Here is a 14,621-nt window from a genome sequence, read left to right on the forward strand (position 1 = left end):
TTAATGACCTTATTTTTCAAATAGATCTGGGCTTCGCAAACGAATTGTGTTCTCCCCCGGTCCCCTTCGTGCCTACATTTATAGGAAGGGGATGTAATTCCGTAATAGATTTTGCCCTGATATCCAGTCGACACTCTTGCCATGTCCTTACCTATAAAACTTGTGATATGGCAATGAGCGATCATTTCCCTGATAGCCTATACCTATCTTTTGGAGGACGAAACAAAAAAACAATTAACATAATAGAGACACTATACAACCATAAACTGAGTCTTGCCAGGACGAATGGTTATGCTATTAAGTGGAATAAAATTGAGCCTGTGGCCTTTTTCGAAACCCTTATCACTAATAAATATAAGGAATTTGAGACCTGCGTAATTGTGACTGATGAATATGCTTCAGTCAACGAGGCATTCCTTGAAATTGTCGGAGAAATTTGTAAGCTCCTGACAGGGCCAATGAAACAGAAGACAACCAAGAAGCTGGGATGGTTTGATTCAAATTGTAGAAAGGCCCATGCACACCTTATGATAACTCTAAAAAGTGAGCCTAGAAATATGGTGGAAGTAAGACTCGCCAGAATTGCATACCAACGTGCAGTTAAAAATTGTAAAAGTCAGCTGAAAAAGGAAGCCTGGCAGGCGTTACATCAAGCCTGCCTAACTAAGGATAATATCGGTTTCTGGAAGGCTGTAAATGCCCTTTTTTTGCAGATAGGGTGACTGACACAATAGAAGTGGCCATTACTAAAGACAGTTGGGTCAATTATTTTAAAGAACTTTATGAGGCAGATGACCCAATTGAGAATATGAGCTCAGATGAAAATGGAGGAAATGAATTCACGTCCCAGGAAATATTCCCAATAAATATCCAATTCTTACGGAAGGAAGTCCAAACTGCGATAAATGAGAGTGCCGCAGGGAAAGCACCAGGACCAGATGGGGTGCCAGTAGACATTTATAAATCTAATATCGACCTATGGGCCCCTCTTTTAACCAATGTCCTAAACAGTTGTAACAAAAATGGGTTCTTTCATCCATGGCGAGAGGCTACTGTGGTCCCTATCTTTAAGAAAGGTGACTGCAATGACCCAAAATGCTATCGTCCAATATCTTTATTGGACTCTCTGATGAAGGTTGCCGGGAGAGTTATACTCAATAAGTTGCAACTATGGGCAGAGGATAAAGGTATATTGTCCCAGTTCCAATATGGTTTTAGGGCTGGACTTGGTACAACTGAGCAAGGCCTGAACTTAGCGTTGATCATATTTAAGTATGTAGTGGCAAAAAAAGGAAAATTTGTTTTTAACATTTGTTGACCTAATTTCGGCCTTCGATTGTTTAAATTATAATAAACTTTGGTCCATATTACTGCAAATGGGCATAGATCTAAATCTGCTGATTTTTATTAAGGAATTATACCGGGGGCTGCGGGGAGGGTAAGGTTTGGGAACCAGGGCGAGTGCACTTCCAAGTTTGACATAAAAAAGGGAGTCAGGCAGGGTTGTATACTCACACCATTCCTTTTTAATCTATATATAAATAGTGTAGCTTCCCATCTTATACGAGACAAGCAGGATTACCCCCAAGTAAAGAATAACCCAGTCCCCATTTTATTATATGCAGACGATGCAGTAATTATGTCACGGACCCAAGTCGGCCTTCAAAGATCCCTTGTTAATTTTTCAAACTATATGTCTGACAGAGGTTTAAAAATAAACATAACCAAGACATTTACTATGTGCTGCACCACCAAAAGGACACCTACATGTAAAATCTTCCTCTCAAATATAAAAATAGACACAACTGATACCTTTTTGTATGTGGGTATCAACTTTGATAAAAAAGGGACCTGGTCCTCAGCGGCCCACGCCAGAAAAATGGCTTTCTCAAGAGCAATTGGGGCTGTTTGCAATTTTGCAAATAAATTGGGGGGACGTCCTGTGCCAGTGTTAGTGGACATATACAAATCTAAATGCGTTTCCACGGTGACATATGGGGCAGGTATATGGGGAATAATAGAACCTCAAAATATACAGCTTAGTGAGAATGCTTTCCTTCGCTACATATTAGTTGCCCCAGTGTCCACTTCTACTTATGTGTGCCACAAGGAATTAGGCTTACATTACATTACAGAACTTATCACGGTGGATCCCTCGGGCAGCGCTTCCAACTCCAGACCCTCCTCCTGGTCGTCCTGCTCCTGCTGGGCTGCTATGTGTCGCGCTTTAGGAGACACGCACTGTGACGCGTCTCGCAGTGTGAACGTGCGCGTCTCTTCTCGCGCTCCACCACGCTTTCACGAGCGAAAGCGCCTTTCATAGTTTTAAAAATATACACCATGCTCTCTTCTGTCGGCACTTCAAAGGAGGACGCAAGCAGAAAACATTCAAGGACTACCACTGAGTGTCAAAAGAGAGCAGGAACCCATGCAAACAAGAAGCTGTGGGGATTTTTCAACCGCTTGTCGAGTTCCTGGGTCGAACACCTGGCAGCCTCCAACTCGCTGTGCCTTTCTCTCGAGAATGTCGGCATCACACCAGCCCGCTCCGCCCAGTAAGATGCCCCCCCCCTCCTCGGGAGGGAAAGGCAGGCGGACAGACATGTGCTGCAGTGAAAGCCTTCACAGGGCTCAGCCTACGCGACAGGTGCCAGCCCATGCGCGGCGCATGGCGACACGGGTCAGAGGGCGCCGCCATTTCCCAGGCTTGTTCCATAGGCTGCCCGTTTTCACAGGATAGAATTTCAAGGCCGAAATGTGTTCTTTACTGAGGTCCTAATGGTATGTAAAGATGGCGTGTGATTACTTTCAGTGGTAAAACGCGCTGGTACTGAGCGGCGTCCTGCCTGGTGGTGCTTTTCTTATACTGCACACAGCCCCACCTCTGACACCGGACACAAGTCACACCAGACGCTGCACCCAGTCCCGCCAGAATGCTGTGCACAAATCACACTTTGGCACTGCAGACAAGTCACACCAGACACTGCACACACTCACAAGACACTGACAGCCCAGGCACCCATGCGCCTGCTGACCACAAACCTACTCCTGCTCCCTCAGCTGCGTGCCAGGAACTCGGACCTGCCTAATCTGTGCATTATTCCATCGGTGGGGTGCCCCTGCGCCGCCCCCATTGCAGCTCGACGTCTCCTCACAGAACTTAACCTCTGTACCAAATATAAACTCAGCCAACAACATTAGAGCTGAATTAAGGGGCCCAGATACTAACATCATATCAACTGAGTACCCCCTTACGGCGCTACTGACGTCAGCAGTAATTACCATTGGAGTATGGTTAAAACACACCACACCTTACAGGTGTAAAGTTTTCCTTTCTTCAAACCCCACTGAGCACTGCACACACAAGAACCCGAGCACTGCACACTGGCTTGTGCGGATAATGTGCAAAGAACCCCTCGGGTACTGCACGCAGACCAACCTGTGCACTGCACACTGACCTGTGCGGATACTGTGCAAAGAACCACTCGGGCACTGCACGCAAACCAACCTGTGCACTGCACACTAACCTGTTCAGATACGGTGCAAAGAACCACTCGGGCACTGCATGCAAACCAACTTGTGCACTGCACACTGACCTCTGCGGATATGTGCAAAGGACCACTCGGGCACTGCATGCAAACCAACCTGTGCACTGCACACTGACCTGTGTGAATATGTGCAAAGAACCACTCGAGCACTGCACACAAACCAACCCGTGCACTGCACACTGACCTGTGCGGTTAGTGTGCAAAGAACAACTCTGGCACTGCACACAAACCAATCCGTGCACTTAACACGATATATCAGGACACTGCACACAGACCTTCCCGGACCCAGCACATAGGTCACACTTGGACACTACATACAGAGCCAAGCAGACACATCTCACAGAATATCAGGACACTGCACGCAGACCTACTGGGGCCCAGCACACAGCTCACACCGCAGCCTGCAACAAGCATTTGCAATGCAATAGGTCTCGCATTTGCGAAAGTTTAAGCTATTAGCATTGTAAATGCCAATGCCTTTTATTTATGTTTTCAAAAACCAACGTGTAAATAAAAGGCATTATCATTTACAATGACAACAGCTCAAACTCTCGCAAATGCGAGACCTATTGCATTGCAAATGCTTGTTTAGACTGGTGACATTACCAGAAGTAAACTGCTGGTCTAAAAACGTGATATTATGTCCCTGTGATGATACCTCAGTACAATCTATGTTACATTGCATACTTTTTTGTAAATTCTATACCCTGCCGAGGAAAAGATTTCTGATCCCGATGATGCGAAAATGGGGTTTGAGACAATGTAGAACAGCTCTTTTAAGACTACAAATGTTGGAAGATGATCTGACAATGTACTCCGTGTCTTAAAAACTGTTATTAGATACAGGACTTCAATGAATTGATCGAAATAATCTTTCAATCATTTTGAATTTATCTTTTTCTCTGACTGTTTTTGGATTTATGTAAATCATGATAATGTGTTGTAACTTTTTTTTACTGTGCTTTTATGGTTTTTATGTCTAAAATCGAATAAAGCAGTCTTTTGATTTGATTTTGATTTTTTTTTTTCCCCAAGACCTTTATTGCGAAATCATGAGTTGACACAGCATAGAGCCTACAACCCCAAGGGCCGGCTGCATTATGTACAGTTACCTAGTATCATTGTCAAAGTAACACAGCCCTTCAGCCGACATCCCGGAGGTCCGGCGGCGTGGTAAAGCTAGATATGCACAAAGCAGTCAAATTCGTATTCCGGTTAGTTTATAGGTCTATGGTTTTCCATTTTTTTTAAACAAACGTTGTTGTTCGAAGCAGAGAGAATATTTATCTAAACCATCACAGTCAATAATCTTGCCATAGAGCGCATACAGCACAGCAGCAACCATAATCACAATCACTGAGGGATGGTAGGCCTGGTCATTTCCATATCTGCTGATGGGGAAGTACACAATTCGCCCCTATAGGCATTCCAACGACCCCATTTTTTGTCCCAGACTCCGGAGCACCCCCTAGTCTTGTAGACCGATTTTTCAGACAGCATGCACTTGTCCATTGCAGCCACCCATCTAATCAGGAGCGGTTTGTGTGGTGAGCCCCATTGCATGGCTATTTCACGCTTCAATAGGAGGAAGCTTAGGGCCGCCCATCTCTGTTCTATTGTAGTAAAATCTGTAGGGTCCCATATATTAAGGAGAGCACATTTGGGGGTCAAAGGGACCGTTTCCCCAGAGCATCAATCATTTTCTGGACGGCGCGATTCCAAAGGTCTTGGACCGCAGGGCATTCCCACAGTATATGAGAGAAGGTACCTGGCAGGCCACAATGTCGGAGGCAGAGGTCAGATGGGCGTCGGCCTATTCTGGCTAGGAGGGGACCAGACATGTATGTTCTGTGTAATATTTTTACCTGTATCAATCTGAATCTATGGTTGATGGCTGACTCGCGTGGGGACATCAATGCTGACTGCCAGTCCACATCATCTAGGGTACCAACGTCAGTCTGCCATTTATCTCGGAGGAGGTGAAAAGTGTTTGGCATATTGTTGCACAATTTACGGTAAGTGTAAGATATCACTTTGGCCTGAAGGGGTTCTGATAGGAGTCTGTCTTCGAGGGGTGAGGATTGTGGAAGAGAGGCGAGATCGGGGACATTGGTGAGTATGGCGTGTTGAATTTGGAGGTCTCAGAAAGTCTCGGATTGTGCCAGGTCATATGTGTTTTGCAGCTCTTTCAACGTCAGTAGTTTGCCCTTGTGGAGCAAGTCTCTAATAGTGGATATGCCTAATGTGTCCCATTTATCAAAGCCTCTGTAGTGACAGAGGGTGCCTAGCTTGTATGAGGTCCAGAGCGGGGTGGACAGTGTGAGGGTGTTGGCCCACCCGAGTTGTTTGTTCGCACGGTGCCATATCGATAATGTGTGGGACTTCGGGCCAATATATCGGGTACGGGAACGTTTGCCGTAAAGAGCTTCAAGGTAGCCGCCACGGCCTGTCTGACATTTTTCTAAGTGATAGGCAGGGTTTATGGGTGTGCCGTAGATCCACGAGTTGGTGGCGACCAATTGGGTTGCCCAGTGGGATAGACGGATATTGGGGAGGGCGATACCTCCATCATACCACCCTTGTGTGAGAGAGATGAGAGCAATGCGGGGAGAGCCGCCATCCCATAAAAGGAGGCGAAGGTCTCCCTCGATTAGGTTGAAGTAAGAATCAGCTATGGGGAATGGGCAATTTTGTAGGGCGTAAAGGAAACGAGGGAGCGCGAGCATCTTAAACAGGGCAGCCCTACCCGGGGGAGAGAGGGGGAGCGTTCTCCAATGTGAGACGTCGGCATGGAGTCTCAGGAGCGGGCCTTTAAGGTTCCGTTCATTGAACAGTTGGGGGTCCGGAGTGACAAAGATTCCCAAATATTTAAAAAACATCTTGGGCGATTTCGATGGAGTAGCCTCTCGGGAGAGGTGGGGGTGGACCATGGAGAACATAGAGCACCGATTTAGACCAATTAATGGAGAAGCCCGAGTATTTGCAAAGTTGGTGACCACATGTAGCAGGCTGTTTAGGGATGACCTGGGGGAGGAGATATATACTAGGATGTCATCCGCGTATAATGAAATCTTATCGGTCGTGTCAGCATTCCATCGAAGACCTCGGATGGAATTGTCGGTTCTAATCCAGTGAGCTAGGGGTTCAAGAGTGAGGGTGAATAACAGGGGAGACAGAGGGCATCCTTGTCTTGTACCCCTGTGTAATGGAAAGCGTCTGGACGTATGTCCATTGACATATACCTGTCCCCAGAGATCAGTGTAAAGTAGCCGAACCCATTGTATAAATTTGGGGCCAAAGCCAAATCGGAGGAGTACCTCGAAGAGGTAGGGCCATTCGATAGAATCGAAGGCAAGTGTTGCATGGAGGGAAAGGATAGCTGCGTCTTCTTGGAGGCAAGGTATCCTACTCATAACATTGTGGACACAGCGGAGATTGAGCGCAGTGTTGCGGCCTGGCAAGAAGCCCGATTGAACTTCGTGTATTAGGGCGGGGAGAACTGCCATGAGTCTACTGGCTAGGAGCTTGGCAAGGACTTTTACTTCCGTGTTAATGAGAGAGATAGGGCGGTAGGAGCTGCAGTCAGTAGCTGATTTGTTGGGCTCAAGAATAACCACGATCAAAGCCAATCGTTGATCCTGTGGCAGGCAGCCGACGTCGCGGCTTTCTTCGAACATTGCTTTGAAGTGCGGGAGGATCTCCCCCGCCATACCCTTCAGGAATTCAATTGGGACGCTGTTGGGGCCCATTGCCTTGCCTGATTGAATGGCGAACAAGGCGTTTCCAACTTCCTCCGTCGTGAGATCAGCCTCCAGCTCCTGCATCTCGTGCTCGGAGAGAGTAGGGAGCCGCATCTCAGCAAGGAGCAGTTTAGATTCTGCCGCGTTGTAGTGGGCTCTGGCGGTGTAGACCCCTTCAAGATGGGTGGCAAAGGCCTCCGCTATATCTCCTGGATCTGTGACAGTAGATTGATCTGGCAGGGTCAATTCTGGGATCCAACGGGAGCCCTGCTCGCGTTTTTCAAGCCATGCGAGCATCTTGCCTGCTCTGTCTCCCGGCTCGTAGACCCGGTGACGGGTGTTCAGGAGCTTGGCTTGCGTGTGTTCAAGAGCCAGTGTTCTATATTCTATTTGTTTCGCCCGAAGGCGGGCCGTGATATCGTCAGTGGGGTTCGTGTTGTGGAGGGATTCCAAGTTGGTGAGGTCTGTTTCAACTTGTAGCAAGTGTTCCCTTTGTTTGTGGATATAGCCGTTCTTGAGAGCTAGTGCTTTGCCCTTGATTACTGCCTTGTATGCCTCCCATATTGTTATGGCCGAAGTCACGGATCCCACATTTTCGGCAAAATTGTATCCGGTGTGTTCAAGTAAGCAATCTCGTATGTCAGGGATTTTTAAGAGCCAGGACGTGATTATTATAGGGCCGTGTGTCTTCTGGCGGTGGTGTGTGAATTGCACAGTGAGTGGGGAGTGGTCGGAGATCCCTCTAGGGAGCCCCTCTGGATGGCAAAAGAACTCTAAATCAGTTGTAGGTGAGAATAGGTAGTCTATGCGGGAGCTACTATTGTGAGCGTTGGAATAATGTGTATAATAAGACGTGTGTGGGTTGGATAGGCGCCATAGGTCCTTGAGCCCCATTGTTTGTGTGAAATCAGACAGGTCTGAGCTCGTCTAATGTGAAGGAGGCGGGGGGTGTCGATCTATGGCATCATTCATCGTCATATTAAAATCGCCCCCAATAATCAGGGGTCCCTGTGGAAGATCAAGCATTAGGCTTTGGAGGGTCTGGAGTGCTGCAGTGCCTAGGGTTGGGGGAATGTAAACTGAAATGATATTTAGTGGCTTGCCTTCCCAGGTGGCCTCAACCACAGCAAAACGTCCGAGGGGATCGGCCCACGTTTTTGTGCATGTCAGGGCCACATTTCTTCGCACTAGAATACCGGTGCCCCTAGATCCAGAGGTTAAACCGGCGTGTACGAGTAATTTATAACCACCTCGGTGCAGCGCTTGGCACGCATTACCCATTAGGTGCGTTTTCTGGAGGAGAACCAGGTCTGGAGAGTGGCGTTTAAGATATTGCATGACCACCCCTCTTTTTATCCTATTGCCAAGACCGTTGACGTTCCACCTCATGACGACAAAAGCCGTTGTTGAGGGGGGTGTCATGGCGGCCTAAAGGAGTGAGATTGTGCTCGGATCAGTGGTTTGTGGTGTATTGAGTGCTGTCTATAAAAAGTGGCTCCAGGGGAGAGGGCCACCATGTGGCACTTGCGAAGCTCGGTATGGCCAAAGTCTAGGCGATAGGTATATCTTGGTGACACATGGTGACACCTAGCTGGGTTGATAAATGAGCAGTCGCTAGAGGTAGCGCGCGGGGTCGCGGCGTGTTGCATGCCATGTTCCATGATCAAGAATTTCCTGCAATGAATGAGAATGAACAACGTTAGTCAGAAAGAAATTCCCTTTGGGTAAAGTAACAATAGTACATAAGTACTTACTATTGTTACTTTACCCAAAGGGAATTTCTTTCTGACTAACGTCAATTGTGGAACCCTATCCCTTTGGTTTCGGGGTCCCTCTCTCTTTTATTAGAGGGGTTGAGAATGAACAACAACAGAGACCAAAGAAGTCTCTCCAGTAACTTCCCAACATTACCCGTCCCTCCCAAACCCACCCCCCTCGCTGTTTCCCCCATAACAACCCCCCTCCCTGCGTCCCTGCCCGCGGACTTCAAACTATCCACTCCCCAACTAGGCAGAGTGCCTGTCGCCCCCCCGAACATTGAAGAGGAGTGTGGAGAGCCGAAGGTCCCCTCGTCAGCCAACAACAGGATGATGTCATCTAGTGCAATTAAAACCAACTAAGATCAACAGTAGCATTCACATAGTAGAAGTCATTGATAATTTGTGAACGTAGGCTAGTTCTGCGCCCGGGGTCACATGAAAATCAGTGCAACTGAGGGACATCGTCACAAAGCACCGCCCAGTCAAACCATGCGATAATCAACAAACAAATAGGAATCAAGGGGTGGTTGAGGTATGAGGTGGATCGTGTTGTAGTCAAATAAGTCTCTGAAGAAGGGGCCCGATATGCACTTACCATCCAAGAGTAGAGTCTGAAGGTCAAGACGGAGAGCATACTGGTCTGAGAAGGAGTGGCTCAACTGTTCGATCCGGTGTGGGTGTCCTGTGGGTCATTACTCTTCCTGCACATTGTCCGTGAACAGGTCCTGACTTTCCGGCGGCACCACTTCGTCAGAGCGATCCGCGGAATTCTTGCGTCGGTTTTGAGTGGAATTCGACTTTCGCCACCCCTCGAGCCAGTCCCAAACATCAGCGGGAGATTCGAAAAACCAGGTCTTACCCTCCGCTTCAATGCGGAGTTTCGCAGGGAATAACATAGAGTATTTGATGGATTGCGAGCTGAGCGCTTTCTTCACTTCCAGGAAGCTACGTCGACGGGCCTGTACTTTCATGGTGAAGTCCGGGAAGATCGTGATCTGCGCGTTGTCTATTTGTAAAGGTGGTCCCGCTCGTGCCGTTTGGAGGATGACATCCCGGTCGCGGAAGTTGAACACACGGGCCACGATGGGGTGGGGGGGGAGCGCCCGGCTTAGGCCTGCCCCCGGGAACTCTATGGGCCCTTTCTATGGAAAAATAGTTAGATAGGTGCTTTGGTTGGAGGTGTTGTAGGACCAATTTCTCCACGAAGAGGTCGGTGGCCGCCTCCTCGAGGCGCTCAGGAACACCCAGGATGCGGAGGTTGTTGCGTCGAGCGCGTCCTTCATTATCGTCAAGGAGCACCTCCATCTGATGCTGTTTCTGCAGTTGGGTCACTTGTTGCTGCAGCGTGGAGGTGTCATCAACCAGCGCCTGGGTTTTGATTTCAATGTCTTTCACCTTGGAATCCATTTTCCGGAGGTCGACACGTAACAATGTCACTTCAATGTTCACCGAGTCGATGCGGGTTTCGAGTGAAGAGCGGACCCCCGCAATTGCTTCCATGACGTCGTCTAGTGTGGGAGAAGGCCTCACTTGTGGAGGGGGGTTGCCGCTTTGAGGGTAGCATCCGGAGCCGTATCTTTGGATTCCCCCTTAGACCCCATGATAGTTTGTTGAGTTGCCTTTGATTCGAAGGCCGGTTGCCTTTATTGGAGGCCATCGCAAAATTGACCCTCGCAGGGGGTTGTAGAGGCGGATGATCTTGAGGTGCACTTGTTGGAGAAGGATTGGAGGGGGGGGAGAAGGAGCCTCTCACCAGCAATCCCAGGGGAAGACAAAGAAGCACACCTAGCGTTCTCACAATCCCAGTTCGAGAAGGGGGTCGCGATTTCCAAGGCCCAGGAGGAGGTGGCTTCGTAGAGCTGGTTGTTGGGGAGGAGCCGGGGTTCGGGAGAAATCTCCCTCTGCAAAGTCGGTAGGTCGGATGTAGGCGATCAGCTAGCGTCTCACTGGGCACTTTGGAGGGCCTCCAAGAGGATCAAGCAACACAGTTTAATCTCAGCTCCTACCAGTCGTCCCCTGCAGTGCGCTCCGGCAGCAGTGTTAATGAATTGGGGAGGGGGAGCAGCGTCTGGTATGGAGTGTCTTGATAGACCCCGGGAATTAAATTGCGGCATCCGTGTGGGCCCCTCAAATGCACTGACCTGTCCCGGTCGTGGCCTTCCAAGCCTGGGCAAGAGGCAGGTCAACAGTTGTGGATCCAGTCCCAGGTGTGCCGGTTTGGGGCAGAAGACGGTGAGTGAGTCAGTGCCCGGTGAAGGCCCACTGGTGGTAGGCCCGAGCCAGGGACTCGCCTAGATGTTGGCGCCGGGCGGGTGGGGGAGACCCGAATGTGTCGTCTCGCTCCCCACCCGTGGGGGCCACCGGCGCGTAGATGGGCTTCAGTGATGGGGAATCGCCCCCTGAAGACTCAACAGTATTGTGTGCAGGCGCCAGGGGTCCGTTTCAGACTGTGGCAGCCCCGGAGCTTCACTCGGCCAGTCGGCGATGTGCGGCCGCCATTTTGGGCCGACGTGCCTCGGGTGCTGGGATTCAAGCGCAGTGGTTCCACTGCGTTAGCGGGCACCAGGGATCAGCCTGGAGCTCCCGGATGGGCAGTGACACATGCCCTGTCAACCCCGGGCCAGGCAGCAGCACTATCGGAGCTTGGAAGGTCGGTTCGGCTTTACGGGCTGAGGAGCCGCTTTACAGCGCGTCCATGCTTTTCGGCATCAAACCATGCCCCCCTTGTGATTTGATTTGAGTATCATATTCATGTATTAGGTGCTTCTTTGTTTCAAGTTGTTTTTATCGTATCTGGCTCGAAAGTATTTGTATTTTATGTACATGAGTCATATTTGTATGGTTTTATGGATATTAACGATGTGCTCTAATTCTGTATTGTTGTAATTTATCATATGTTTACTTGCTGCGGGATAAACCCACGAGATTACATCTCCTACATGGAAAATAATCTTGACTTTTATATTCTGATTATTTTATTCTTCTTTGTTCTCTTTTTAGATTGACTCAGTGAAGTTAAAATATTGTGGTACTTATCTTTGCTGTGTAAAAAACAACCGAGGGGAGCACTGGAGTGACCCCATGGAAATTACCATAGGTAAGTACCACTTAGCATTGTTCCTGTTTCCTTTCTTTTTCTTTTTATTCTTACTGTAGGAGGCTGGCTTAGTATATAGTGCACACTTTTTTAAGTGAAGCACCTTGCACTAATTCAGGCAACCCTTATGATGATTTATTGCTCTTAGACAACCATAGAAAGCTCTCTAAGTGGTAGCTGTGGAGAGCAGCCTACAGGCTTATCTTAAAGGAGTGTTAAGCAGCTTGTTTTACCAGATCAAATCATGTAGTGTACGATAAACGAAAAAGAACCACATATTGTGTATATATAAAAATATGTCTGTTTATTACACAGTACTCTCTAACACATTGATTGGTATATCACCTACCTGGAGATATAAACACAAATACACACCAATACTTCAATTGTAAACAGGTACATAAGCACAAAATACAGTGGCTCCACCGGAAGACCAAACCATATACTAAAAAGTGGAATGCGAACTGCGACTAAAGTTGGGACTTGGACCAGAAGACTCAGAGGATCTGGTACGCAAGGAACCACTCACTGTAAGTACCCAGGAACCTCACAGAGGCTGTGTGTAGAGTGAAAACACAGCTGCATGTCCAATGGAAGTCAACAGTAAAGTCACAGATTTTTCCAGAAGGACCCTGAAGAAACCCAGTGAAAGGCAGAAGGCTGGAGAGTCACCCCACCGGTGGATACCCCAGGAATCAGGACACCTACACCAGGGAAGCCGGGTGCATTGGTGCGAAGTGACGTCAGAAACCGCCGTAGACCACAACGGAGAACTTCAGGACAGATGCTACTGGAGAAGAATGTGCAAGAGGCCAATGGAATCCAAGGGTGGTTTCTGTAAGCAGAGGGGACAGTGTCTATCCCACTCGAAGGGGACCGGGAGGCACGGAAGAGTAATGCCCACCGATGACGGATGGTCAGAAGTGATGACGGTGAACTTGTCAATGCAGCTGTGAGGACCAGGCGATGCTGAGGAAGACCAGGAGCCATGCACAAGCTGTCTCACATCGGAAGTTGAAAATCAGGGAGGTTGGTGTCCGGCGGGAGCATCAACAAGCCTTGGCAGCTGCAACAGGTGTGCAATGTGAAGAAGGAGCAGTGTTGGGACAAGCAAGGTCCAAGGGACTCACCTCAAGCAGTAGAGTGAGAGCAGGGCCCAAGCAGGGGAGCCAGACAGACGCGCAGCGCTCGCGCGCAGCGGGCGCGTCGTAGGCGCGCCAGAGGTAAGCCCGTTTGCGCCCGTTCGCGCAACGGACGCGCTCAGGGCCGCTACCTCTGGCCCCTCTGGCTCACTCTGTATAGCCTACTCTCGGGCTGAGCTATTTAGACTCAGACCCAGCCAGAACCCAGTAAGGCAACCAGCCAGTGCCTATGTCTCAACTACTAGGCAAATCTCCTGTGGGTTGCTGAACGTCAGATCCCTTTGCAAGCACCACACAGAAATTGCCTTCCTCATTGATTCAGAAAATCTCGATGTCCTCTTTCTCACAGAAACTTGGACTCGGGAAGATTGCGAGGTTGAACTGGGCCTAGCCTGCCCCTCAGGCTATAAAATTAGTCATACTCCACGCACACTCAACCGAGGAGGGGGTATCGGGTTCATCTATAAAGACTCGCTGACCCTTTCCCAGTTGAAGATCCGAGAGGTGCCAGGCTTTGAACTGATGGGATTCTCGGTCAAAAAGCAGGAGCTGACACTTTGCTCGGGCGTCCTGTGCTATCGACCTCCAGGACCGGCCTCTTCAACATCGCTCCTTATTGACCTGATCTATGAGCTCTCCAGCTCCCACTCCAAGTTATTGATTCTTGGAGATTTTAATCTGTGGGCTGGCGGCTCATTGGACAAGGCATTCTCCTCCCTTAGTCAAGCCTGTAAAGATATCGGCCTGGAACAGCTGGTGAATGCCACCACGCATCGGAAGGGTCATATCCTGGACCTAATATTTGCCGATCCACAATGGGTATCTATGGATGAGATTAAGCGCCAGTTTTGGACAGACCACTTCCTGATTATGTTCTCTCTTTGTTTAGAGGACCACACCTTGCGGGAAGCTGGACTATCCCAAGTCAAGGTAGGGAGACCTTGGTCCCGAATACTTAACATCTCTCCACTACCGAATATTTTAGGGAAGGATTTTAAGCTTGGCAGTTCAGCTGAAGAGAGCTATACTCTCTTTAGCCAGTCCATCACGAGCTCGTTGGATAAGTTGGCACCCCTCCGGAAGACTCGAGGGAGGGTGAATCGAGCTAGCCCTTGGTATACGAGCGAACTACGCCAGCTTAAACTTGGCTGTAAACGCGCTGAAAGAGCGTGGAGGAAACAGTATTTAGACTCGGAGAAAGCTGTGTTCCGGTCCGCCTTACAAAAATATAAGGCACAGATCAAGATAGCTAAAGCGGCTTATCTTGAATCCTTCTTGAACCAGGCCCCAAACAAGGCACAGGCCCTCTTTAAGATCGTCAGGGACCTCGCCCA

At 48.9% G+C, this 14,621-nt stretch overlaps 1 protein-coding gene across 18 annotated transcripts in view; it reads left to right on the top strand.

Annotated features, from left to right (window-relative positions):
- The window catches only part of LOC144826666 (mucosa-associated lymphoid tissue lymphoma translocation protein 1-like), a 1,784,778-nt gene that overhangs the window by 1,037,965 nt on the left and 732,192 nt on the right, over positions 1 to 14,621 (top strand). For all 18 annotated transcript variants that reach the window (XM_078685246.1, XM_078685243.1, XM_078685249.1 and 15 more), the window contains one exon: positions 12,049 to 12,145. In XM_078685246.1, coding sequence (XP_078541372.1) covers positions 12,049 to 12,145 — 97 coding nt within the window. The remainder of the gene's footprint in view (positions 1 to 12,048; positions 12,146 to 14,621) is intronic.

This window comes from Lissotriton helveticus, chromosome 3_2 (genome assembly GCF_964261635.1).
Source record: "Lissotriton helveticus chromosome 3_2, aLisHel1.1, whole genome shotgun sequence".
Lineage (NCBI taxonomy): Eukaryota > Metazoa > Chordata > Amphibia > Caudata > Salamandridae > Lissotriton > Lissotriton helveticus.